Genomic DNA, 25,985 nt, shown 5'->3' with positions numbered 1-25,985 from the left:
GTTTGAATATGATGCCTGTTCGAGGCTGCCTTGAATGATATTGAAGACTTGGGCGGGTTAGAGAGGCAACAGAGTCTGTATACCAAGGCAAAAGGAAAAGAATCTGACGCAAAAGCAAAAAATCGTCCTTGTCTCATGGACCGTGCTTTGCCCCAGGCTCCCAACGCAACATCGCAGAGGGCGACTTGAGCGGGTGCTGTGATGCTGCACCAAGCCTGCACTTCTCGTGAGCGACTTACGACTCGACCATTTAGCCAAGACCGATTGTCGTGGATTCCGCATGCGGCTGGTATATCAAGACTCATTGGGTGATAGGAATCTGGAATATTACCTGCAAGACCCGATCAGCATTTGCTTGTGCTCGATTGAACACTCTCCTTGAGCTGAATATAGTAATGATGTCCACTTTCTTTTTGATACCATTCAGCGAATGCATCAGGTCTAGGTCTTGGTCCAGAGAGTGTCGCGGCGGGCTCGATGGAGATGCTCAGTTCTCGAGCCACCTTTGGGAACCGGTATAAATTTGTGATGATGGGCGCTGAGGTACAGATGCAGACTTTTGCTATGTCTTTGAGCCAACGACATGTCGATCTCGTCGAAGGAAGCAGGACGTTAGATTTCGATTATATCACTGCAACTCAGGTGTCTGGCATGGTGGTTCGCAGAAACAAGTCTGGCGATCCAGTGCAGTAAACAGTGTGTGACTTGATCGTGTATCGCTCTGGTAGTCCAGCATGAAGCATGAAGGCTCAAAGGACGTCATCTTCATGCTGACTCTCGGATGTTCCTTGGGAACATGAAAGTGTGGTGAGCAAGCTGGCATTAACTAGGGCAACCACATATACACTTCCGACTTACCCGAGACTTGCCGACCTCACCTCATTCCTCCCAGTGGTTTGGATGCGAGACAGACCTTCGACGACATCATTGATCTTTTCGTACAGCTTCATGAGTTTGGAAAGGGCAGACAGCAACGTCCTAACCAGTCCAGTGTGTACAAGTCACGTCCTCTTCGGCGGCGCTAGCCGTTGGCCGCGAAGCTCCCCAAAACCATACCCGATACTTACTCTTAATCACTCCGATTCCGAGCAGTTCTTCTAACATGAAGAGTTTGGCCCAAATCCCTGGAGGAAGAGAAACGGCTTTCACGAGACGCGTTGCAAAAAGCGCCACAAAAGCGAGCCAACGGACACTTTCTTGAATCGGAGTCGCGGCCGATATCAGTTCTCGGTCTTGACGTCGAAGCTCATGATTTGGGCAGGCGGATATCCGACTGGACGATTTGTCTCGTACGAACAACGAGAAGCCCCATGCCAACTGAAAGGAAAGTGTCAAGACAGTGTTTTCGCAGCCTAGCTTGAATATTCTAGTTGATGTGGAAGCCTGAGGCACAAAGTCTTGCTTGGCTCTCCCGTCCGGATTCCATCGACTCCTCCTGCCACCGCCACTCAACCTCAGCGCACCTTCGCATCAGCCAAATGGGATTGCGGAAGATATGCCTGCCGGATCATGCATACAGCTGAGGATCATCACATCGGCTCACAGCCAGGAAAGGCGGTTGGCCAGTGATGGGCGACTTCAAGTCCTGTGCCTTCGTCGCCGCCTTTGCATCAACAATATGCCCGGCCTACTCCACACACGAAAGGCGGAGCTTCTCGTATGATAAATAACACGAGCTGTCTATTTTCACCGGATGAGCTCCTTCTCCAGGCCTAGTCGCAGTCGAGCAAGATTGAGTGATGGCCAGCGGTCGGGAGTTTCACCTTGAACGAGTCACGGCCGTAGAAGGTACTTTAGACAACAGCAACAGGCGAGGGACGAACCCAATTTCGGCCACCATTTGGGCATCTCGAACGCGTGAATGACTAGGATCACATATTAGTGGCCCACATAGCCATCGCCAAGATGGGCCCTCGCGGAAGACAAGAACTTCGCTTACGCATTTGAGGTGCTTGTGCTCGCGCTGTCAGTGGCCGGGGATGTCTACTACATATCATCCGTCTCTCCTGCTTGAGAGTACTTCACAGTGTCACTTCGTTCTGTGCTGAAAAGTGGAAATATGAAGTCCTTCACAGCATACTCGCTTCTCGGCGCCTTGGGACTTGTATGCGCTGCACCGGCAACTCAAGAATATGACTATGTGATAGTCGGTGGCGGCGTCTCCGGTCTGGTCGTTGCAAACCGTCTCAGCGAAGATGAGCAAGGTTAGTCCGGGAACAATGCGGCAGGAGCCAGTCACTCACCAGAGTACCAGTCACCGTCCTTGTTATCGAGAGCGGCGAGTCAGTGGACACTGATGCCACCAAAATTCCGTACAAGGCCAACGATCTCACCTCCAGTGCTGGTCTCATATGGGAGAATATCACATCGCTGCCCGAGCCGGCACTTGGAAACTCCACCTTCAACGTCCTTGTGGCGAAGGTGCTGGGAGGAGGCTCAGTGATCAATGGAATGGTTTATGATCGGGGTTCTGCCGCTGACTATGATGCTTGGGAAGCGCTTGGAAACGAAGGCTGGGGCTGGCAAGGCCTGTTTCCATACTTCAAGAAGGGTACCACCTTCCAGCCTCCATCTGCAGCTGTCGCCGAGAACTTCAACATTACCTGGGATCCTGAAGCGTATGGTGATGGGCCTTTGCCTGTGAGCATTGTTGATACTCAGTATCCTGATATCAAGGACTACTGGGATGCCTGGAGAGCTACTGGAGTTCATATTCCAATTGACGGCAACAATGGCGAGGCTTATGGACCGTCGTGGTACCCGAACACGGTGGACAAGAACACTGGGCGCAGAGCACATGCTCGCTACGCCTTCATCGATCCGGTCTCTGAACGCAAAAACCTCAAAGTTTTGACTGGCACTACAGCAGAGAAGATTGTCTTTGGCGATGCCAATTCTCCGTCCACCGCCACTGGTGTTGAGGTTGTATCTGGCGGCACTGGAGAAACCGCTATTGTCAATGCAAAAAAGGAAGTCATTCTCGCAGCAGGTGCGATCCAGACTCCCAAACTTCTGCAATTGAGCGGCGTTGGTCCAAAACCAGTTCTCGAAGCAGCCGGTATTGAAGTGAAGGTCGAGCTTGATGCTGTTGGATCAAACTTCCAGGATCACCCGTACGCTACCGTTATCTTCAACACTACCTCCACTACATTCCCAAGCGTGAACTCGCTGATGAACAACGCGACGTTCAATGCTTCTGCCTGGGAAGAATATGAAGTCAGCAAGACAGGACCGTACACCTATGCTCGCGGAAATGCCCTCGCATTCATTTCCCTTCCGGACATGACTGCAAACTTCAGCAGCGTCAGCTCCCAGCTTGACAACGAGAATGCCCTCGACTACCTGCCATCGCTCTACCAGAACAATGCCGAACTTCTTGCTGGCTTTACCGCTCAAAGGGACATTATCAGCTCGATCTTCGGTCGCAAAGACGCCGCTGTAGCCGAGTTCCCCATTCCAGCAGACGCAACCTACAGCATCGTAGCTGTTCAGAAGCCTGTATCGCGTGGAACAGTTCACCTGAATCCAGCCAACCCAACTGGTCCTCCAAACGTCCTCTACAACGCATTCGTCAACCCTGTCGACCGACGGATATTGTCCGTCGGAATGCGATATCTGCGCGAACTTTTCTCGTACCCTCCCCTCCAGGAGAAGTTCTCCATCTCAGAGACCGTGCCAGGAGCACAGTACACTTCTGATGTCGAAATTTACGACGCATTGGTAGAGCAGCAGACGCTAGCTCCAAGCTTCGCGCATCCTTCGTGCAGTTGCCCAATGATGCCAGAGGAACTGGGTGGCTGTGTCAGCGATACCTTGTTGGTCTACGGCACTCAGAGGCTGAGTATCGTGGACGCGAGCATCATCCCGATCATTCCGAGTCAGCATTTGCAGAGCACTATTTATATGATCGGTGAGAAGGCTGCGGATTTGATCAAGGCGAGGGCATGAGGAACGAACGTAAGTCAGACATTGGAACGACGAGAATAAGCCAAATTCTGGTATATGCAGCACCAATCAACAGCGGAAGAACCAGCCTCATCATACATACAACTTCAAGCACGCAAGCAACAGAGTCCAGGTCTTTCACTTCTTCGTTGGTCGGACACGGTATACCTCATACTCAATCGCGACCTTGCCGTCCTCCACAACCCATCGCCCTTCTGCAACCCAGCTGGAGCTTTCAATCCACTTCTTACTCTCATCACTCGTCTCCATAATCGGCGTCGAGAACAGTTCATGGTCGCCATATTGTGTTGTCTTAGCATCCTTGTTCAGGATTGCTGCCAGGCAAGCTTCATCCACTTGCATCATGCCATCATAATGCACATAAATGCCGTGACCCTCGGGTGTTCTGAAACTGAGTCGGACGTCAAGGTGGCTGGTGTTGGTTTGCGGGTTGAGCTGTTGGAGAACGATTGTTAGAGTCTCGACACGAGAGCGTGTGAAGGAGCATTTCTCACGAGAGCCAGTCTCCACTTCCTGGAAGCAATTCTGCTGTTGCACCTGCAGATGGGCCAAGGCCTATCAGCCAGCCGGTGTTGAGAGGAACGACTGTTCTTTGTGGTCCACCTTTGACTGTTCCGCAATTGAGGATGTTGGGACCATCGAAGTATGCTCGGACTGTGAAGTGGTGTTCGAGAGTTGGAGCCATTTTGTGCTAGGACAGTCTTCGACTGAGCGTTAGCGAAAGGAAAAACGATGCTCGGGCCTATGCTGGAGCTGCGTGTGAAGTCCGAACAGCTTCTCACATACGCATGTCTTGACCAACAACAATGACGTTGCATCGCCAGGAACATTTTGTCCATTGATGGGCTAAGTTACAAGGATAACCCTTGCAAGGGCGATGCAATTGTGAAGAAGCATGACTCCCACTTGGACTTCACCTTCTGACTGCTCTCAGACTACAACCCTGTGCGGCACTTCAACGCCCATCTCTATTGGACCAATATCGAACAAACGCAATGCACATTAAATCGAAACAGCATCGCATGTCTGAAGCTCATGCGCACTACGGTGCAGAGCTGAATGGAGGCAGTGAACCTTGAAACTGCTGCGGTGAGCTTGACTTGGACGTCATTTTCGACATGGGCGAAGATGCGCCGAGACAAAATTTCCAGGGCTAGAACCATTTCAACTCTTCAACAAACCCACGACTACCTCGGACTTTTTACGGAGACGTCGTGGAGTGCGGAAGCCAATAAAGATACGACTCTTGACAGACTTTATCCGCTGCCAGTTTCTCTATACAAGATCCTGGAAGTTTACACTTTGCTCACCGGGAATATGCCAGCATTTGAAGAACTTTGGAAGTGCATTTGCCCGATTGAAATCAGAATTCAACATTGGAGACTGTTGGATCACATAATCCATCTACCGACATCACCGTCGCACAGAAAGTGGAGGTCTGGAGTTCGGCTGCAATGAAATACATGCCCGAGTGGTTGTTTGAATGCTACTTGGGGCTCTGATATTTTCGCCTTATCGTCACGCTCTCCGTGCTGGACATTTTGAGCAGCAGCGAGGTACAAAAGCAATGGTCCAAGCCCAATCTCAACAGCTACTAGCTATATCGCCAACGTCGGTGTAAATCCTCTGCTGGGCCCGGGCCTTGGTCGCTCAGGGTATAGACTATCTTGGCCGACCTGCTCTCATCCTCTACGATGTGAATGTTCAATTGAATGGGCTCCGTCACCTCGCCCGAGAACCCTGCGCCCTTGAGAATGCCCAACGATTCCGGTCGTACACCTGCCAACACGGCAATGATACCAAAGCCCTTGCCCACTGGGACCTTGCGGGGCATCATACTGCCTGCGATCATCGCGAGTGTCATGGTTGGCTGGACTGCGAAGAGTAGCAAAATCAAGTATGATCTTTGTAAGGTCAATTTCGAAGACACGATCTTAGGCCTTGCAGTGTACTTCAGTCCAGTGTTGGCGTAGATGCCATCCCAGTTCGTATCCCAGCCAGGTCTGGACGGGTCGTTCACAACGGTAATGAGCGACCACTTCATCGAAGCAACCACTGCCGTCATGGTGGGCGCAATCCACCTAGAGTCATTTCGAAGTACGGTAAACGGTCCCAGGAAGTGGTTGAGGTTGGGCAAATAGTGCTCTGCCATATTCAGATTATTGTCTCGGAGCACTCTTTGATCCCGCTCGAAATTCTCCGACTTCATCCCCTCTGCAAGGTCGCATTTCCCTTCCACTAGCTCCACGATGCCCCGTGCAATGGTCCATGTCCCACTGCACGCTACTCGGATCGTGTGCGTACATTCGGGTACAGGCCAATATAAGTCCAAGACTCGTCGCCTTGCCCGCCTCGATTTGACATGAGACCTGTGCTCCAGCCATTGTGCCGGTTCGCAGTGGCGAAAGTACTATTCGGCCACTCTTGGCCCGCAATGGCACCATATCCTGCCCAGTACGCCTCATCTTCGTCTCGATCCAGGTTGCGAAACTCGTCGGCAGTGTCATTCTTGACAGAAACGGTGGCTGTGACTGTTGCAGTTACATTCCATCGCTCTCCCAATTCAAGATCCGCTTGCACTCGGCTCACCCACTCAGGTTTTGGAGTGTCGAGCATGGCGACAGAGTGTTCGTCAAGCATAAGCATGTTGTAACCATACGCTCGAGGAAGTTTGCGATACGGCGGATCGAGCTTCGGAACTCCTTCAGCAGAGTAGAAAGACACATTCGTTGCTGTCGCTTGTATGAATGGTAAAGTCACGTTCGTCATCAGGATCGGGCCAGTCCAGTCCAATCCAGGAGGAGCGTACAAGCCGAAGAACTTAGGGTACATCTCGCCGCTGGCGCCAATCTCATGCGTACTGATGCCGCCCACGAACAGTTTGTACCCAACGCTCAGTGCTATTGGCAAGATCTTTAGCAGCAGAGAAACGGCCCTCCAGATATAGCTGATGTTCTCTCCAAGAAGCGTGGCGCGCATGATCGCTTCGAAGTTCTGCAAAGTCGCTGCTCCCCGAGCCTCGCAGCAAAGAAAGAACAACGGCGCAGTGTAATCGAGTCAAAGATTCATGATGCTGAGCAGGAAGCCAACAACAATGAGTTGGTACTTTACGCCCAGACTCCAGGCGAGGTGCTCGTCCATTACCACGATCGATGCTGTGGCACAGCATACAATGGAGACCGAGGCCGCGAGGGTATCTTTCCCGTCAAGCAGAGGCTTGCTTGCAGGCACGCCATGTTGCTGCTGCTTTATTTGCTTGCGGAGGGTCGAGCCTGCATCGTGTCGTGTGTCTGTCAGTGGCACAAGGTCGATGTCGCTGCCGTGTGCGTTTTCGATCCGTTGGAAAGCGGCTGTGCGTGAAACCATGCTATAGCCGTTGTTCTTCACAAGATGCCTGAGTGAAGCTTTGCAAATGACCTGCTCGTTGAGGATACGATCTGGCTACGGCATGGGGAGGGGCTGAGAGGTGCAAAACAATACAGCCTTGTCGTGCCGCTCCGCGCAAGGAAGCTTTACGCCGGTGCGCTTCGCCTCCGCCACATGGCGTTTCAGCTCGCAGCAACTCCTCATCAAGTTGCACGAAAAATTGGAAGCAGACTGTTTACGATGCCATCGGATAGTGGCTATAATCATTCGCCACGGGCGTAGACTGCATGTACCTGCCAAGAAAGGCGCCCACGCCGAAACTTACAACTCGACGGCACAACTTGAATGTCGAGCGCCAATCGTATTCTACAGCAATACCCGCCGGTTGACTTGGGAGGTAGAGCTGCATTGCGCTCACGGTGAAAGTCCTCTGTCCATTTGTCCTCAGCCGGAGATCGTCAAACAACATCACAGGACTCTGACTATTTGGGATCAAAGTCGAGTGCTTGTGTCGAGAAGCATTGCATGCATGGGTGGGGACATCCCCGCTTATGTGCCATTGAGCACTGTCGCTTTTGACCTGAAAACCTACCCAGTCGGGCGACTTGCGGGAGATGTTGTTGAAATATTGCCTAACGCTGCGATGGCACACCAGATTCGCTCCAGTGAGCGGCCGGCTTGTAAGTCGAGACCAGACAGATTGCCCTCTGTGCCAAGGACAACGCCTGAAGAGGACGAGATTGACGTCCACAAAGGAAACATCGGAGCAGACCGCAGATTGATGTTTATGAGATGTGATAGCGCCCAGAGATGAACTGCATCGAGAACATGAATGTTCACTGGTCCACGAGGGAAGAATTGGAATCATTTCACTTCGACATGTGTTCAGAATCGTCCAACGATGATCCAAGTGATGGGATCCACCTCGAATAAGACAGTGCTATTTCATTAATAAGAGCAATGCGATCGGCCGCCTTCGCATTGTAGGTGTGGCCAACGAACAGTACGCCTACACTGCTAAGCGGAACTCAAGCTCTGGTAAACCAACGCTCAGTCTAAGAATAATGCTTGTTGCTACGATTCGACATATTGCGAGGGAGCTCTGGCTATTCGAACGCTGATATCCAAACACTTTGCGATGCCATGGAAGGAATCACAATGTGGTCTGAACGGCAAAAAGCATCGGCCGGGGTGCTTCGGATTCGGATCGCGATCTCTTTACGGTTGAGTCCAACGTCTTCTGGAGATTGCAAAGCTGTATCCATGGAACCAGTCATGCTTAAGCTGAGAAGTCCCCGCCGGCTAACCTCTTTCGGGCTGTCACTTCGTATGCTATTCACAGCTGACTTTGCAACGCCCTGCAGCTGTGACAATTCCCACGATGTTTTCCACAAACGTAAACAGGAATGAGGTCAGCTGTACCAAAGCTGCTATCGATTGCTCAACGGCCCGTGAGTGAGTCCAGGCACGTCACTTACGGCGCGTTCCATTTGACCAGTCTGCGAGATGGCAGATGCGGGGCAAACGCGGCATGGGTAGGAGGACAGTCTATCGATCGTTGCATTTCCGTCCCGGTCAGAGATGCCATTCGCTCCCGCTTCATCGGCTTTATCCAAGATCTTCAATCGAAAATAGTGAAGGCAAACGATGTTGTATTACACAATGCTTACTGGGTGCTAATGGAAGGCATCGACTGAGAGACTAGCCTCGCTCGCTCTTACATCGCCGGAGGCATGCGTTCGATGCTCGATCAACGTATAGCTGCATGGCTCATTGCAATTTCTCTCTGTGAGAGTGCTCTTGAGATCTGCCGCTGTTTCACCTTTGGGCACTTGGTTTCCAAAATTCCATAGGAATTTCACGCTGCCGCTCCGCCGATCCTGTCTATAATCGGACGACACAGATCGCGGGCAGGATAAGACATTGCTATTGAACTGCTAGCACGTGTCTTCCACCCGTCTTCAGCTGGCATATCGACATGTCGGCAATACTCTCGCGCGTGGTAATGCAGGAACCAACGCGTCATGCAGTATGCTTGCAGAAGTGTAATGTTTCATACCGTCCGCCAGCGACCATGGAGGCTCGAAACCAACCAAAAGATAAGTAGTGCCCTCGCTCCTTTGATTGCAAGTCACGCAATACATTTGCACGTCCGCTCGCCGCAGCAAACCCGCTCTCTACCTCCCGTACGGAGTCGCCCCGTCGGGATGTTTTCGTTTTTCCTCCTTTTGGCTTCGCAGAGCCTGGTGCTCGCGAAGCCTGTCTCGTATAAACAGCTAGCTGATCGCTATCAGCCTTCGTACAACGAACCTGCACCTCCGACGTACGATCATCCATCGTACAACGAGCCAGCACCTCCAGCATATGATCAGCCAGAATATGCTGAGCCAGCACCTCCGAAATACGACCAACCCAGCCCGCCTCCTGCATATGGACCGTCGTACGATCAGCCAACCTGCAACGGCTATGGACCCTGCGAAACCGACTACGTGACTTCGACATCGTTCACCCTCAATGCTACCAGCGTTGTGACTACAACCGTGACGACTACCATCGCACAACCAAGCGGACGCCAGCAAGGAACAGTCATCATCGTTCTTCCAGGAAACTACACCACCACAACCGTCACTGTCTCTACAATCGTTGCGCCTGTTACCACTACCGTGACTCAGACTGTCACTGGCCAGCCTGGGACTATCATCATTCAACTGCCACCAACAGGCGGTGCTACTGGCCCTACGACTACAACTCCTCAGCCTGGCGCTACTGCACTTCCCAACTTGACTACCATCACCGAATACGATCCTACCATCACAGCGTCTGCCACGACCACAGTTCCTGGTGTTGCCGGTGGTCCCGGGACTGTCATCATCGACCAGCCAGTGGATTTTGAAACCACAACGATCTACGACCCGTCGCTTCGTGAGGGTACGACTTCCACTGAGTATGTCCCCGGCCAGCCTACCGGATTGATTGTCGTCAGAGCACCTGAAGTTTATGAGACCACCACTGTCTACAACACTGCGATCACAATTTCCGCGACTTCAACTCTGACGACTTTCGCGCCCGGACCGCCTCTCACGACTGGCTTGGTGGAGCTCGATCTCCCAGTATCGTTCACTACATCTGCGGTATACGATCCAGAAATTCAGTCACCTGTCACAACCACTATCTATAATGGAGGCCCATCTGGAACGGTGATCGTCACTGACCGAGCTGTCTACTCTACGACTACTGTCTACAACACTGCTATTTCGGCCGCCACTAGCACCACTATTACGCCTTTCGCGCCGGGGCCGCCACTCACGACTGGACTGGTAGAGCTTGATCTTCCCGTGTCGTACACCACATCTGCGGTATACGATCCGGAAATTCAATCGCCAATTACGACAACTATTTACAATGGAGGTCCATCTGGTACGGTCGTAATCAGGGATCGTGCTGTCTACTCGACGACTACAATCTATAACACTGCCATTGCGGCCCCTTCTAGTTCTACACTGACATCTTTCACGCCTGGACCTCCTCTTACGACTGGCCTAGTCGAGCTGGACCTTCCAGTCTCATTTACCACATCCGCGATTTATGACCCTGCTATCGAATCTGCAGTTTCTAGCACGGTTTACACGGGTGGTCCCTCGGGCACAGTTTTCATAACCGATCGTGCTATTTACTCGACTACCACCGTTTACAACACCGCTATTGCAGCCCCCTCAAGCTCTACTCTTACATCATTTGCTCCTGGCCCACCTGTCGTAACTGGTCTTGTGGAGCTGGACCTGCCTGTTTCCTTCACTACCTCTGCTATTTACGATCCGGCTATCGTAGAGGCAGTTTCTTCTACCGTTTATACCGGAGGTCCTCTTGGCACAGTCTTTGTTACGGATCGTGCCATTTACACTACGACGACCTCGTACGATCTTTCTTTTACCGCAGAGGCTTCAACGACCTTGACTACCTTCCAGCCAGGGCCACCTGTAGTTACTGGTCTTGTCCAACTTGACGAGCCAGTTACTCTAACCACGACAACCATTTACGATCCGGCTATCGTCGATGCCGTGTCTACCACTGATTATACTGGAGGACCTTCAGGGACAGTTTTCGTGACGGATCGTGCCATTTACACTACGACAACCTCATACGATCTTTCTTTCACCGCAGAGGCTTCGGCCACTTTGACTACCTTCCAAGCAGGGCCACCTGTAGTCACTGGTGTTGTCCAGCTTGACGAGCCAGTCACCCTTTCCACGACGACCATTTACGATCCTGCGATTCAGAACCCTGTCAGCACTACCGTCTATACCGGCGGCCCTACCGGCATCGTCTCGGTCACTGACCGTGCCGTGTACGTCACAAGCACATCGTATGACCTCTCTTTCACTGCAGAGGCCTCAACAACACTCACCACATTCCGACCTGGTCCACCAATTGTTACCGGACTCGTCCAGCTTGACGAGCCAGTCAGCCTGGCGACAACAACCATTTATGACCCTGCCATCCAGGTCCCTATCAGCACCACTGTCTACACGGGAGGCCCAAGCGGAGTCGTCTCGGTCACTGATAGAGCTGTTTATGAGACAAGCACATCTTACGACCTGTCCTTTACTGCTGAAGCGTCCACAACGCTCACCACGTTCCAACCTGGACCACCGATCGTCACTGGACTCGTACAGCTGAATGAGCCAGTGACTCTTTCGACGACTACAATTTATGATCCTTTGGTTGATACCCCCATCAGCACCACAGTGTACACGGGAGGCCCCAGCGGAGTCGTTTCAGTGACCGACAAGGCAGTGTATGAAACAACCACCAACTACGGAACACAGTTTGCCGAGCCGACCACGACGACTGTCGCATTGTTCAACGCCGGCCCACCTTTGACGCCAGGTACCGTTCGTGTTGATCAACCAGTGACCTTCACAACTACCACTGTGTATGACCCTCTGATCGACACACCAGCCTCGACGACAATCTACACTGGTGGGCCAAGCGGAACCGTCTCAGTGACCGACAGGGCGGTATATGAGACAACCACAAACTTTGGTACGCAGTTTGCAGCTCCAGCTACAACCACTCTGGCGTCTTTCACCCCAGGTCCCCCCATTGTGCCAGGTACTGTCCGTGTTGATCAACCAGTGGTCTTCACGACTACCACTGTCTATGATCCGTTGATTGATACGCCAGCTTCAACGACAATCTACACTGGTGGGCCAAGTGGAACCGTCTCTGTCACCGAGAGGGCGGTATACGAAACTATAACATCGTTTGGAACCCAGTTCGCTGCTGTCGCCACGTCTACCGTTGCACTCTTCAACCCAGGTCCACCTCAAGTTGCAGGCACAGTCGAGGTCGACTCGCCTCCTCAGCTCACCACCATCACTTCGTATGGAAACTTCCCTGCCGAAGCCACCACCACTAACTACGTCGATGGTGCGCCCACCGGGACTGTCGAGGTCGATGTCCCTGTGCAGTACACTACAACGACTGCATTTGGCGATTTCCCTGTCTCCACATCTTCGATTAACTACGATCCTGGCTCACCTTCCGGAACCGTGATCCAACAAGGTCCACTGTACGTGACAACGACCAGCTACGGTTTGGCCTCTTCTACAAGCACTATCGTCACAGGTAATCCGATGACGCAAGGCACGATTCTTCAAGTCCTCCCCGCGACCGAAGCTGTTCAAGCACCAATCGTAGTTGTCACTAAGTCCGTCGGCACTTCTCAGAGTGCTCCATTCGCGATCCCTGCGCCTCCCACCGATCCGGTCGTTCCACCAATACCTGCGCCGACTCAGTGTGGCAACCAAGGTCTTGCTTGGGCTGACTACGCGAACATTGGCGGTGGCTATGCTCCAGGCTACCCTACCTTCAGAGCCGCGGTAAGTGGTAACTTGCTCCATAATATGCGGAAAAGTCGCTAACGAAACACTGCAGCCTTATAAGACCATTACACCAAGACACCAAGGAGTGACCACCTCCATTGGCGGATTCTCCTTCAAGCCGATCGGTGTCACTGGTACACTCGAAATTTACAACGGCGTTGTCATTCCTAGCGACTACTGGGTAATCAACCACCAGGCTTACATCTACCCCGGCGTCTCTGGAGACTACACATTCACATCTTACAATGCTGACGATATTGTGCTCGTGTGGATTGGTCCAACCGCATATGCAGGCTGGACAAGAACGAACGCCATCTTGGAGCAAGTCTATGCAACTCCACCACAGGGCTTCACTGGTTATCCAGGTAAATCGCTCTCATACATATTGACAGAAATTGAACTGACTTTGCACAACAGGTGAACCCCCGGTCAGTGTTACTATCACACTCGAAGCAGGCGTCTACTATCCAATCCGTGTCATGGCCGCGAACGCTCAGTTGCAGGCCGAATTCCATCTCCTCGTCACCGCTCCGGACGGCACGGAGTTCTTGGGTCCCCAGACCCAGGCGTCGCCATACCTCGTACAGTACTCTTGCGATGAGACATCTGCGCCTCGATTCCCAGCTTTTGGTATGCAGCTCTAAGGAGCTGAGAGCCCCACATGATGATTCGACAACCTGGTCGACCTCTATCATCCATTTCCTAAAAATTCGAATCAAGACTGATAAACCGATGGGTTATGATTCTGAAATTAAAATTGTAATGCAGTTTGCGTCAAAGCCGTGTCGGACACAGAAACTTGTCCTCTCATACATATAATGTCAATAATCAACATACATCCACATCCGCCACACCATTCTAAATCGTGCTTTCTGCTCCGTCCTATGGTCCCTGCATTTCTTGCATTGCCACTCTGCGGCCTCGAGACATTGGCTACCAGCCTATGTATATTGACGAATACTTGACGTCTGTCCTTGGATGTGCTGAGAATCTGACAGTCATGATTGAGCTTTGCGAACTGACAGAGAATGTAGAAATGGGAGCATGATCATGCAAACCTAACGAGCTGACATTGTTCGATGTGGTAGAAGAATGCTAGATCAATTTTCACATGACTACGGTCGTCGAACAGGCACGATGCGACTGTTCCTGCAATAGATATCGACCAGACGAGACTAGCTATCGCTCGTACCGTGGCCTGTATGCAGTATTGAATCCATGTTTCACTCTTGTTGCGAGTACGTGCAAAAGTCCACCCACCTGGCTACCGACCACAGCTCTGGTGTAACCGTACGAAGCCCTCCGGTCCGTTCTCGTATCCGAATCTCCTTTGCCCTGCCATCCGCGGTTCTCATTCACCACCGAAGACTAACAAACTTTGCACGTTGACTCCACCAAAACCACGCTGACGCAGCAGGTTCCGTCCACGGTGAGCAGGGAACTCAGCTACGACGAGGACGTTCATCTTCTCAGTATCGATTCCCGCTTCAGCCAGGAGCTGTAGGACAGCACAGAGAGTCTCGCCAGTGGAAAGAACATCATCCACCACCACCACTCTATCGCCTTTGGACACCAAACCAACATCCATCTCAATGTTCTCCGCCATGGGATTCTCGGTCGCCGAAGATGAGACGTACGAGAGAGACTTTGTAACCGCGATCTTTGGATCAGGGCGTTCACCGTCTTTGCGTATCATCGCAAATGGCATATTGAGATGTGTCGCCAACAGTAGCCCCAGCACTAAACCGCCCGTCTCGCAGCCAGCGATCAAATCAACCTTCTTCCGGTCGCCGTTAAAATGCTTTTGCAATAAGGTTGTGCATAAATCTCGTTCAGGCGATTGCTGACAGATACCGAGTACATCGCGGAACGCAAAACCCGGACGTGGAGAATCATGTACCAGGCGGATCGAACGCCTGAGCTGTAGCAGATCGTCATCGAAGATAGGCAGGAGGTGAATTTCAGCAAATTTGATCGCTGCGTCCTTTCCAAGACCATCATTAGTGAAAACGAGGTTGGGGCAACTGTTACTGCCTTGATCTTCATCAGTGGCAGTGTCATTGGAATCGTCATCGTCATCTTCCAAAAATCCTCGTCGAGCTCGCTGCGTCTCTTTACTAGCTTTGACTTTCACTTCGAGCAGCCTGCTGTGGGATACCAGGTGTGAGAAGGCAGCAACCGGGGCTTCGTCTCGCATGCCGGTGATAAAAAGAACATCGACACCCTCAGCGTCGCTCACCACTTTCATAAAGTGCTCCTCGGCTAGTTGAGGTCTCAGATGTAGCTGATTTTCGAAGAATGCTGTCAAGGATCCTCGATGCTGCTCCTTGTACTTCCGATCCTCAAGCAGACGGTTGTAGTCCGCACTAGCCACCTCCGCATACTCTCGCTTGGTGGCGTTACTTATACTGACTGTGCGTGCCGTGAGCCCTTTGTGAGTGCTGGAACCAAAGACCGAGACCCATACAGCAGCACTATAGTCCTTGCCAGCGCCGTGTTCACCTGTGACCAGTACAATGAGCTTCGGAGTTCCCGGTACTTTCGGCAAGGGGCAAGTGTATGCTAGCACATTCTCTGGATCGTATTTCTGTTTGAGATGAGCCAAACGTGGGCGATTGGGCCCAAGGGCTTTGACTGCTAGATCAGCATCTCGAAGATCTGGCCCCAGGTCGGCGCTGTAGATTCCACTGCTTATGGGCAACAGTCCTTTGGCCACATCATACACCCACTGTGTGGTGCATCGGGCTATGTCGGTGTCCTCTTGGCTACGGTCCCATACGCCAGTGATCACACACGCAAAGTCCCAGTCTCGACACCCGAAAGCAGTGGTGACGTCCGATACCTCGCTGACTGCTCCTCCACCGTGCAAAAGATGGAAGTAGCAGTATGGGGAGGGACGAGATTTGAGTGCCGCAATCAATGAATCGACCATTCTTGATGCCGAGATGTCTTTGAGGAACAGACAACGCTTGAAAGAGGACGTCTTGCCGCCAGCATGATCTCCGTGCATTGCAGAAACATACATCTCAGTATCGAAGAGATCAACACCATCTACGATCTGAGAGCCGTTCTCGGGCCCAAATGTCTTTCTGACAATGGACAGCCATTCGCCTGTGTGCTCAGTCGTGAAGGTCTCGCAGAGACTGACTCCAAAACGCAGCTTGTCATTTTCGCAATACAGATATGCATCTGCAGAGCAATGCTGGGGAAGCTTGCTGGCGACAAGGTGATCAAAGTCCTGGAGCTTTCGTCGCGCATCAGATTTATCGTTCAGCGGCATGACCCAATTCTGAATAGCAAATTGTCGTGCAGGCGAGGCCTTGAAAGTGACGCTGACAGTGATTGCAAAGTTACTGCCGGCACCCTTCAATGCCCACAAAAGATCGCTGTCGCCGTCGATGCACTTTGCACCTTGTGGTTGATGGTCTTTTGGAACTTGGCCAACGCAGAAGACTTGACCAGAGGCAACACTGACCACCACGGCACCCAGAATGGCATCACACGTGAGTGAATGCAGTCGAGCCAAATGACCGATGCCACCTTGGAGCCACAGTCCAGCACCAACACTTGGCCGTGATCCTAGAGGTACTGTCAATTCTGCTGCCATGGCTGTTGCGAATCCATCGCCGGCCTTGCTGCCAGCTCCGACGACAATCACGGTATCTGACACTCCTGCAGCAGGAGCGACGATATGTATCTTATCGAAGGCCCCCATATCAACAGCAACTACATTTGGCTGGAGACAGTGACCGCTGTGTCCACCACCGATGATTGTCAGAGCAGTCTGGTTTTACAAAGCCCAACGAACGCAGTACTGCACATGCCTGATCTCTTGTGGCTTCACGATCAATGCAGATTGATGCTGTCGTGCCTCGCGGCTTTTGACCTTGTATTATGCAGGCGCCGTCGGCATCTTCGTCATCAGCTGAGGCAGAGAAGTTGCATGTCTTGTGAAGGCTACCATGATGTTGGGTGCGTCGAAGGAGAGATGATTTGGATGACCAGATTCACGACGACCGAGCAGTCGATATTCCTTCCGCCACTCCAATCGAACAGTTTCATCCTCTCCCTCATTCTCAACGACGACACCCGCGATGAAACGAGCAAAGCAGTCCAATTTTTTGTCGTCGTCTTCGACATGAAACACTCCCGTTGGGAAAGAAGCGGTTCGATGGCACATTAGACCATCGAGTTGTAGCGAGCTCTGCCGGTGGAATACAATGACCATGCCGTCTTCCAGTGACTTTGTAAGCATTTCAAGTGCTTTCTCCACAAAATCTCGCTTCGGTTCCATGCCATACAGGCTGTGGCAGAAGAGTATGACATCGAAGCCCTCTCCCTCGTGGTTCGCGTTCGTGCTTATTCTGGGATCCAAAGTGAACCGATGTCGACGGATGTCTGGTGCAGTCTGCAAGTTCGGTAGTGAGGATGAGAACTGGAACATGGAGGAGAAAGACTGTTCTAGTCTGGTGGCAAAAACTTTGTTGGGTTCGAAGGCAGAATATCTCTTGATCTTGCTTTTTTGACGATCAGGCAGTTCTGCGAGTACGCTTTTGGGACCGGGTCCAATCTCAAGGATTGAAACTTGAGTACGGGAGTTGAGCAGTGGCTCCAGCAAAAGAGATAGCTGGGGAATGATGAAGTCGTCGTAAGTTGCTTTGCCGAAGTCTTCGGCGAGTGCGGTGAAGCCAACATCGTATTCAAGGTCGGACAGCGGTCTCGTGGGAGACAGTGCGATTTCTGTGACTTTGCGACGGAGAGCGCTTTTGAGGGCATCGAGGGTCGCCATCTCGATCTTGTACGACAGTGGTGTGACTTCTACCAAAAGTTGAATTAGCATCAGTAATCAATTTGGAATTCGATGAAGTTGTTGAGCAAGTCAGTGCACAAAGAAGCCGTTTGCTCAGAAAAGTCCTAATCAAGCGTTCTGCACCCTTCCGGCCGGTCACGCAGCAAACGGGCAGGGGCTGACAAACACAGAAGATGAGTAGACACTAACATCCAGCAGATTGACCGACAATGCCCGAAATAGCTGTTGCAGGCGCGAAACTTCTCGGTAAGGGGCAGACTCCAATGGACTCCTGTGAGCACTCTTGTCTGCCGCCGACACTACTGAAACACATACAATTAGCAAACTCTTCACGGAGCTTGGTGCCGGTCGCCTGATCACATCAATCGTATGTCAGATACTTGTTGTAGAATTGTGCCCAGTGTACGCTTCATCTCAAGCCAAATCTGTTCAAACGACAAGCGCAATACTTGCTTTTGACAAACGGGGCTCAGGAAAGATACTTATTTCCCTGAGGCACCGTCCGAGATAGAGTGATACATCCCTACAGGCATACCACGACTTGCCATCATGGCCAGCACCGACAACTTCGTTTTGACCACTGAGAGGCTCATCGAACATGACAATACTGTTGCTTCAGTGCGTGGCCTCGATAGCCATGGACTGTCTACTCCAGAACATTCCAATTGTATTCAGAATATCAGGGCCGAGTCTGCGGAGCAGATCGCCGAGGTAACAAACCCATTGCTGACCCGATCGTCATTTTTCGAGGTTGACAGGTTGAGGCAGCCAAGCAGCGGCTCCGAAAGCTTCATGGGTGGAGAGTCTGAACATGCAAGCAAGCGCTTGGAAAAGATGCGTGGGGCCGTTAGAACACTGCTCGAATGTGTGGGCGAGAATCCCGATCGAGAGGGCCTGCTTGCCACTCCGTCAAGGTATGCGGAGGCTTTGTTGTTCCTGACACAAGGTTATCGAGTCGACGTCGAAAGCATTGTCAACAAAGCCCTGTTCCGCGAGGCTCACCATGAGATGGTCATTGTCAAGGACATCGAGATCCACAGCATGTGCGAGCACCATCTCGTCCCTTTCATTGGAAAGGTACTACTCCTCCAACTAGCGATCGTCATTCTGGTTCAAGCTGATAATTGTTCGTAGATGCACATTGGCTACATTCCGAATGGCGTCGTCATCGGACTTTCCAAGCTACCACGTATCGCCGAGATGTTCTCCCGTAGGCTGCAGATCCAAGAGCGATTGACCAAACAAGTGGCATATACTGTCAACGATATTGTCAAGCCGCAAGGCGTCGGTGTTGTTATGGAGTCCTGCCATTTGTGCATGGTCATGCGAGGTGTTGAGAAGACTGGTACTAGTACCATTACGAGCTGCGTCCTCGGTTGCTTCGATGAGTTAAAGACGCGCAACGAATTCCTGAGCCTCATTGGCGTGGCAAGAGCTTGATAAAGGCTTCAATGTGCTGTACAGCGTTGGATTGATTTTGCGAACGACGCAACCTTCTTCTATCTTGTCCTTTTCCGCTTGTTGATAATGAGAAGGGGGCATTGCACTCCTGGGTCCGAACATCAGCAATTGTAGTTGGTGGCCCTGCAAGATACAGTGTCAATTCTGCGTCTGCTCGACTTGATCCTAACATGGCACCGCCTTGAACGAGTCCGGTCAATGGAAGCAGAGGCATAGCATAGCACAATTTGTCTTTCAAGTGGCAAGAACGCGCCTCAACCCGAACTCAGAACACTCGCATTACTGCATAGGTCAGCGCAATTGCGAATTGCCGTAGTTCCAAATCCAACGTACACAGGAAACCTGCGTGACGCCATCCATGCAAGTAGCGAGACCACCTCCACAATGACACCAGACTAAAGTCTATGCGCTATCAATGTCTGTAGTCTTTTCGAACGAGTCATCGATATGCTCACATCGTCAGGACATTTTGCTTGACAGTCCTGTCTTTTCCCGAAAGTGGCGTCCATTGGCCCTCTGGGCGAGAAAGGTTCGGCAGCAACGCTGAGAGCAAACATGAACAGGGATGTAAATAGCGTAAAACTCTTCATCTTTTGTGGGTAGGCTCCTCTGCAGAGGGTATTCGATCAAGTGTCAAAGTCGGTATAATAAAGATGTCTGATTCTATAGAAGGTAGCGAACGAGCTGGCTCTATATACTACTGCCGGAACGGAAGAACCGGCAGTTAGGGCTAATTCCGGTTTATGCGAGGTGGCTGCTATAGCTAAACCGATACTAGCAATCTCTCTTTCTCGTATAAATCGTTTAGAACCTAGTTGGTTTACCTTTTAACCTATCCTTAGACGTTATATAATATCGTTCCTTAATTAATAAGCGTCGTTAATGCCTTATTCGGTATTAATTTAGTTATAGAGTTAGTAGAGTTAGTAGTACTATTAATCTAGCGTACCTTATAAACCTCTCTAGCCTCGTATATCTGCCTTAGTACTATAATATCGATTATTAAGCGTTTCTCCTTAGTAGTACCGAGCTTAACTATATATTTATAAAGCGAGAGTAAATCGGTATAGACGATTAATAGTAAGGCTAGTTTGTCTAGTCGCTATAAGATTATAGATAGAGTAGTATTAATACTAAATACTATATTAATACTATAGCTAATAGTATATATCTCTAATATAAGAACTAAGCGTATTACTTGTTTACTCTTAGTTAAGCTCTAATAGACGATATTACTAGTTATAGTAAATAAGCTAGTAGCGTTTAATTCGGTACTAATAACGATTAGGTAACCGATTTATAACGAGAAGTCCTTATTATTCGTAAATAAGCTATTAATAAAGATATATAATACTATCGAATTAAGATTTAGTAGTTAGTATATTAAACTATAGTTAAAGTTATTTATTTACTATTAGATTCGCTTATTAAGAGCCTTAATATCGTTAGAGGTTAGTACCTTAGATTAAGCTACTACTAAGAGGTTAAAAGTAGCTTCTAGTTAATATATAGATACTAGGTAGGCGCCTCGTATACGCTATACTATATAGCTATTAGTATTATAGATAAGGCTTAGTTATTTACTTTAGCCTTTTAGTATAATACGAATAGTTCTAGTAGTGCTTAGCGATATAGTATATCTATTAAAGGTTAGAGGCGTATCGGCTATTAGTCGTTCCTTAGGCTTACTAGTAAATACGAGGTATTTAGCCTCTATATACTAGAACTCTTAGTTAGCGAGGATTAGTATATTATCGGTTTATATTCCGACGATTCTAGTTCTAGGTAATTCCGAGATAGTAATTAGTAAGTATAGATTAAACGAGCTAGTTACTATATAGAGTTTATCCTTATAGTAGTTACTATACGTATTAAACTAATAGGTACCTAATTCTACTAGTCTATAGAGTAGTAGGACGACTCTTATAATTATTCTATAGTAGTCGCGTTCTAGTTCTTTAGGTAATAACGCTAAAACGACTCGGTTTAGTTCGGTAGTTAACTAGGTATACGCTTAGCTAATATCGCGTAATTCTAGCGTAAAACCTTACTTAATTAGACTCGTAGCTAGGCTAATAATTACTCGCTATAATACTCGCTAAATAGTTAGTAACTATATTAGAATCGTTTCCTTATTACGATTATTATAGCCTTAAATAACAAGTCTTAATTTCTCGTGAAATTATCCGTTACTACGCTTCTTAACCTTATAGACTATATATAATTTAAATAGTCGGTAGTTACTATACCTCTAGTAGTCGTAAGGTTTAAATACGATAACTCTATTAATTAGGCCTTTAATCTCTACCTTAGTTAATGCCTTAAATAGACGACCTAGTTTAGTAATAACCTTAGTAGTTCTTAATCTAATTAATTCGTCTATAGTACGCTATTCCTTAGTATTAACTATAGCCTCCGCTAGCTATTTTAGCTTATTCTTTAACTCTTTTAGCCTTCTACGTTTCCGTAGTACTACTAGTAGTTCTAGTTAATTATACTCGGAGTTATTAGCTTCTACCTCTATCTCGTTATTATTACTTAGGTATAGCTTAACTAAGGTAATTCTAAATCGGGTTAGTCTACTAGGTAACTCTATAGTATAATCTTCGTTCTTAATATAGTTTAGTAGGTAAGGGCTAGTCTATTAACCTAATTTACGCTAAACGAGTACCTTATCCCCTAGTAGTAGTTTCTTTACTACGAGTAAATTAGAGCTATTACGAGTATTTAGAGTATTACGGATTAAACGTTCTAATTAAAGACGTTTAAGTTTAGCTATAGCCTTTTAAATAGCGAGAGCTCGTTACTTAATATTAGGCGTAGGAGTGCTTATTAATAGTAGTGGTAGATAGGCACCGAATACTAGTAAAGTTAGTACTAAACCTCGAGGTCTAGTAGTATTATTAATAGCCTTAACTACTATTTATAGTACCGTGTCGTTCGGAAGGTTAGTTTCCGATTTAATAATATCGAACGCTCGCTATAGTAGTACGTAGTATCGTTCGACCTTACTAATACTATTATATACCTCTACGGGTACCTCTTTAGTAGTAATATCTATAGCCGCTATATACTACTAGAATTCGTCCGTATAGAAGTTAGTACTAGCGTTATAGATAATACGTTCTAGTAGCCCTTAATAGACGTTAATCTAGTAGGTACGTAAGGTATTCTAAACTGCCTTAGTAGTTATATTAGGTAGGAATCGTATAGCTTAGAAAGTAGTAGCCGTATTAACGACGTATAGAACTAGTCGTTTAGGCTGTCCGAGGTATATAATATTAACGATAACCTCCGTATTAAAGTTAATATTATTGTTATAGAAGGTAAATTTAAATCGTCTAGGTAGTTATCTATAGAACTAGTATAACCTATAGTACTTAGTAATACGCTAGAGAGTATACTTATTATAATTAGTACTAATCCGCTCTAGTACGGCTACTAGCTTATTAATAGAGAGGTAGCCGAATCGGCAGTATAGCGTCTATAGTTCGCTCTTAGAGAGGTTATATATAGCTAGATAGGTATATTCGTCGAGTAATAGCTATAGATAACTCTATTTACAAACGATAGGTATAGTAACCTTATTATCGCTTTAGATTAGTAGGTTCTTCTAGTTATTAAGTATAATATCGAGCTTATCTATATCTTATATATACTAGAGGAATAGTATATCGGTTAGAATAGCCTCGAACTAGATATTGCCGAATAGTATTAGTACGACGATTAATCCTAAGGAGGAGGCGTTACTAGCTCCGAATTTAATATAGTAAGTACCTTATATCGACTAGTTTAGCTAGATATTAGGCATTAATCGCTAAAGAGCTTTAACCTAATTAATTCTAGTAGTTAATACGCTAGAGGCTCTAGTATTAGGTAAGATATCTTAGAATATAGCGCTCGAATAGCGATTAGCTATAAAGATCTACTTAATTAGAACCGTAGTAGATAGCTTAGTAAATAGATCGTATAGAGTAAAGGCGTAGTAGGTAGAATTATCTAATAGCGCTAAAAGTATTATTTTCGCTATCTCCGGTATAATAGTACTAAACTCTATAAGGAATTATTAGCTATCTAATTAATTAGAATCGTCGTCGCTATTAGGTAATCCTTCGCTTTTATAATTAAGGAGGTACTAGTAGTATACTTAATTATTCTTAGTAAATCGTTCTCGTACCTTATTATATTCTTAGCGTAAGTAATTACTTAACTAGTAACCTAGTTTATTATAAATAAAGCACTTCTTCTATAGTTAAGATTAACGTTACTAGTAGTTATTCGGTTATCTTCGGTTACTATAAGAGTTACTTATAGGTAGGCTCCTCTATAGAGAGTATTCGATTAAGTATTAAAGTCGGTATAATAAAGATATCTAATTCTATAGAAGGTAGCGAACGAGCTAGCTCTATATACTACTACTAGAACGGAATATCTATATTCTAGTAGTTAGAGCTTAAGCCGGTTTATACGAGGTAGCTACTATACTATACCTATCCGATATTACTAGTATTCCTTCTATATTGCCTATCGGTAATAAACTAGTTAGAGGTTTCCGATTATACTTTATTAATATTTAACTAGGTAGTAATAGACGTTCGTATAGTAGTAATTAGAGCCTCTAATAACTCGTAGTTACCTAGTAGCGCTACTTAATATTCTGCTCTATCTTAGTAAGTAAGGATAAGCTAGTTTATTACGTTAGTATCGTACTAGAGTAAGATTAGTAGTCTAGGCTTAATAGTTATTAGGTTATCGTATATAGTTTAGAAATATTAAATTAGTAGCTTATCGGAGTTATCGTAGTAAACCTTAGTTAGAGTAGTATTACGCTATTCCGATTAGTATTCTAGCTTTAAGTTACGCGTTTCGAAGGTGTCTTAGATTAGTTAGTATACTTAATTAAAGGTTATAGAGGTAGGTATAATCTATCGCTCCTATAGTTCCTTTATCTTTCTAGTAAGTATAGTATATATAATATTCTTACGGCTTAATAGTAGTATACGTAGCTAGTTATAGCGCTTATTAAACCGAATTAGGTAGGTTGCTAGTATCTCGTATTTAGCCTCGGAATACTTCTTCTAATTAGTATAAAGCTTATTAAGGTTTATCGTAGCCTTACCTTTATTAAACTCCGGAATTATAGTAGTTTATTTTAGATTACTAGTAGGGTTTTAGTTCTAGCTAGGGTGTTCGTTCTAAGAGATATAGGTAGAGTTACTAGTCGGCGGTAGAATTAGTTCTTAGCTTCTAAGAACCGGTTATTCTAGTAGGTTCTTAGAGTTAATCGTATCGCTACTTACTAGTAGTACTAGTATCGCTATCGTCGCTAGCCTTAGTACTAGTAAACTAGTCGCTTATCTCGAGGCTAATCGCTCCTTATATTAGCGAGACTATTATAGTTTAGTAGCTCGCTAAGGGCTATAAATTAATCGTTTATAAAAGCTAAGAGTATTACGTTATTGCTTTACCTCGTCTTCTAGCTAGAGTTAGTATTCTTCTAGTTCTAGCGCCTATCTAATACGTATTACTAGAGTTTATTTAGTAATTAAAATAAGAACTCCTTAGTAGCGTAGCGTATTAATTAGTTTATAGAGTAATCGCCTATCGGTTATCTTCTATTACTCGCTAGTAAGGTAGCTAAAGGTATCTACGGCTTCTTTAAATAGCGCGCTATTATAATAAAAGGTAAGGTTATTAAGGAAGCGTACGATCTAATTATAGATAACTTCCGGCGTCGCTTAATTATCTAGTTCGGTATACTTCTAGTTACTAGTATCGATTAAATCGCTAAACTTCTATAGCTTCTCTAGTAGTTCTAATATTATCGTAGTATCGTTATTACCGCGTACGTACGTACGGTATAGTAGTAGCTACTCGGAGGTCCTAACGATACTATACGTAGGTAATCCTCTTTCGTATAGTTAATACTTCGTACTATAGATATTAAATTAATCTAAAGAACGTAGGTTTTAGCGTCCTCTTTAGTAGCTATATAACTAAGATACTATACTAGTCGTAGTTTTGCTAAGAATTAGCCGTAATTAGAGGTTAATTAAGGTCCTAACGATACTATACGTAGGTTTAATCTCTTCCTAATTACGCTCTTCTAGCTAGCTAATTTGCGTAAGAATTAATAAAGAACTTATACTAATTAGTATAGGTAGGCTCCTCTATAGAGAGTATTCGATCAAGTGTCAAAGTCGGTATAATAAAGATGTCTAATTCTATAGAAGGTAGCGAACGAGCTAGCTCTATATACTACTGCCGGAACGGAAGAACCGGCAGTCAGGGCTGATTCCGGTTCATGCGAGGTGGCTGCCATGGCCAAACCGACATCTTTGCTGTGAGTAACTGATGAACAAGGAGCTTGAAGATTCGTAGGTACTGCGTGTGGGAACAGAATACAGTAGGGCTGCGTTCGGCCAGAACGGACACTACTATATAGTCCAACTTGAAATCGGCATTTTGCTGCTCAATTGCGGATCGTATGCATGTAT

At 47.6% G+C, this 25,985-nt stretch overlaps 7 protein-coding genes across 7 annotated transcripts; 3 read left to right on the top strand and 4 right to left on the bottom strand.

Annotated features, from left to right (window-relative positions):
• Positions 1–2,059: 2,059 nt before the first annotated feature.
• RHO25_008955 (uncharacterized protein) lies at positions 2,060–3,948 on the top strand (the record flags this gene model as incomplete). Its single annotated transcript, XM_023604751.2, has 2 exons — positions 2,060–2,204; positions 2,255–3,948. The coding sequence occupies 2 exons, from the start codon at positions 2,060–2,062 to the stop codon at positions 3,946–3,948; spliced, it is 1,839 nt and encodes a 612-aa protein (XP_023460421.1).
• A 135-nt stretch (positions 3,949–4,083) lies between these two features.
• Positions 4,084–4,651, bottom strand: RHO25_008954 (uncharacterized protein; the record flags this gene model as incomplete). The annotated part of the gene is made up of 2 exons (XM_023604750.2): positions 4,084–4,401; positions 4,550–4,651. 2 exons carry the CDS (start codon positions 4,649–4,651, stop codon positions 4,084–4,086), a joined length of 420 nt encoding a protein of 139 aa, XP_023460424.1.
• A 909-nt stretch (positions 4,652–5,560) lies between these two features.
• RHO25_008953 (uncharacterized protein) lies at positions 5,561–6,031 on the bottom strand (the record flags this gene model as incomplete). The annotated part of the gene is made up of 1 exon (XM_065603121.1): positions 5,561–6,031. One exon carries the CDS (start codon positions 6,029–6,031, stop codon positions 5,561–5,563), a length of 471 nt encoding a protein of 156 aa, XP_065459193.1.
• Positions 6,032–6,249: 218 nt separating this feature from the next.
• RHO25_008952 (uncharacterized protein) lies at positions 6,250–6,945 on the bottom strand (the record flags this gene model as incomplete). The annotated part of the gene is made up of 1 exon (XM_023604749.2): positions 6,250–6,945. The coding sequence occupies one exon, from the start codon at positions 6,943–6,945 to the stop codon at positions 6,250–6,252; it is 696 nt and encodes a 231-aa protein (XP_023460423.2).
• Positions 6,946–9,539: 2,594 nt separating this feature from the next.
• Positions 9,540–13,861, top strand: RHO25_008951 (uncharacterized protein; the record flags this gene model as incomplete). The annotated part of the gene is made up of 3 exons (XM_023604748.1): positions 9,540–13,214; positions 13,270–13,582; positions 13,635–13,861. 3 exons carry the CDS (start codon positions 9,540–9,542, stop codon positions 13,859–13,861), a joined length of 4,215 nt encoding a protein of 1,404 aa, XP_023460602.1.
• Positions 13,862–14,568: 707 nt separating this feature from the next.
• On the bottom strand, positions 14,569–18,057 carry RHO25_008950 (uncharacterized protein; the record flags this gene model as incomplete). The annotated part of the gene is made up of 2 exons (XM_023604747.1): positions 14,569–17,001; positions 17,179–18,057. 2 exons carry the CDS (start codon positions 18,055–18,057, stop codon positions 14,569–14,571), a joined length of 3,312 nt encoding a protein of 1,103 aa, XP_023460603.1.
• Positions 18,058–18,576: 519 nt separating this feature from the next.
• Positions 18,577–19,467, top strand: GCH1_1 (GTP cyclohydrolase 1; the record flags this gene model as incomplete). The annotated part of the gene is made up of 2 exons (XM_023604746.1): positions 18,577–19,104; positions 19,162–19,467. The coding sequence occupies 2 exons, from the start codon at positions 18,577–18,579 to the stop codon at positions 19,465–19,467; spliced, it is 834 nt and encodes a 277-aa protein (XP_023460598.1).
• Positions 19,468–25,985: the final 6,518 nt, after the last annotated feature.

This window comes from Cercospora beticola, chromosome 5 (genome assembly GCF_033473495.1).
Source record: "Cercospora beticola chromosome 5, complete sequence".
NCBI lineage: Eukaryota > Fungi > Ascomycota > Dothideomycetes > Mycosphaerellales > Mycosphaerellaceae > Cercospora > Cercospora beticola.
The sequence above is the reverse complement of the archived record's forward strand: the minus strand, read 5'-3'. Positions and strand labels throughout refer to the sequence as shown.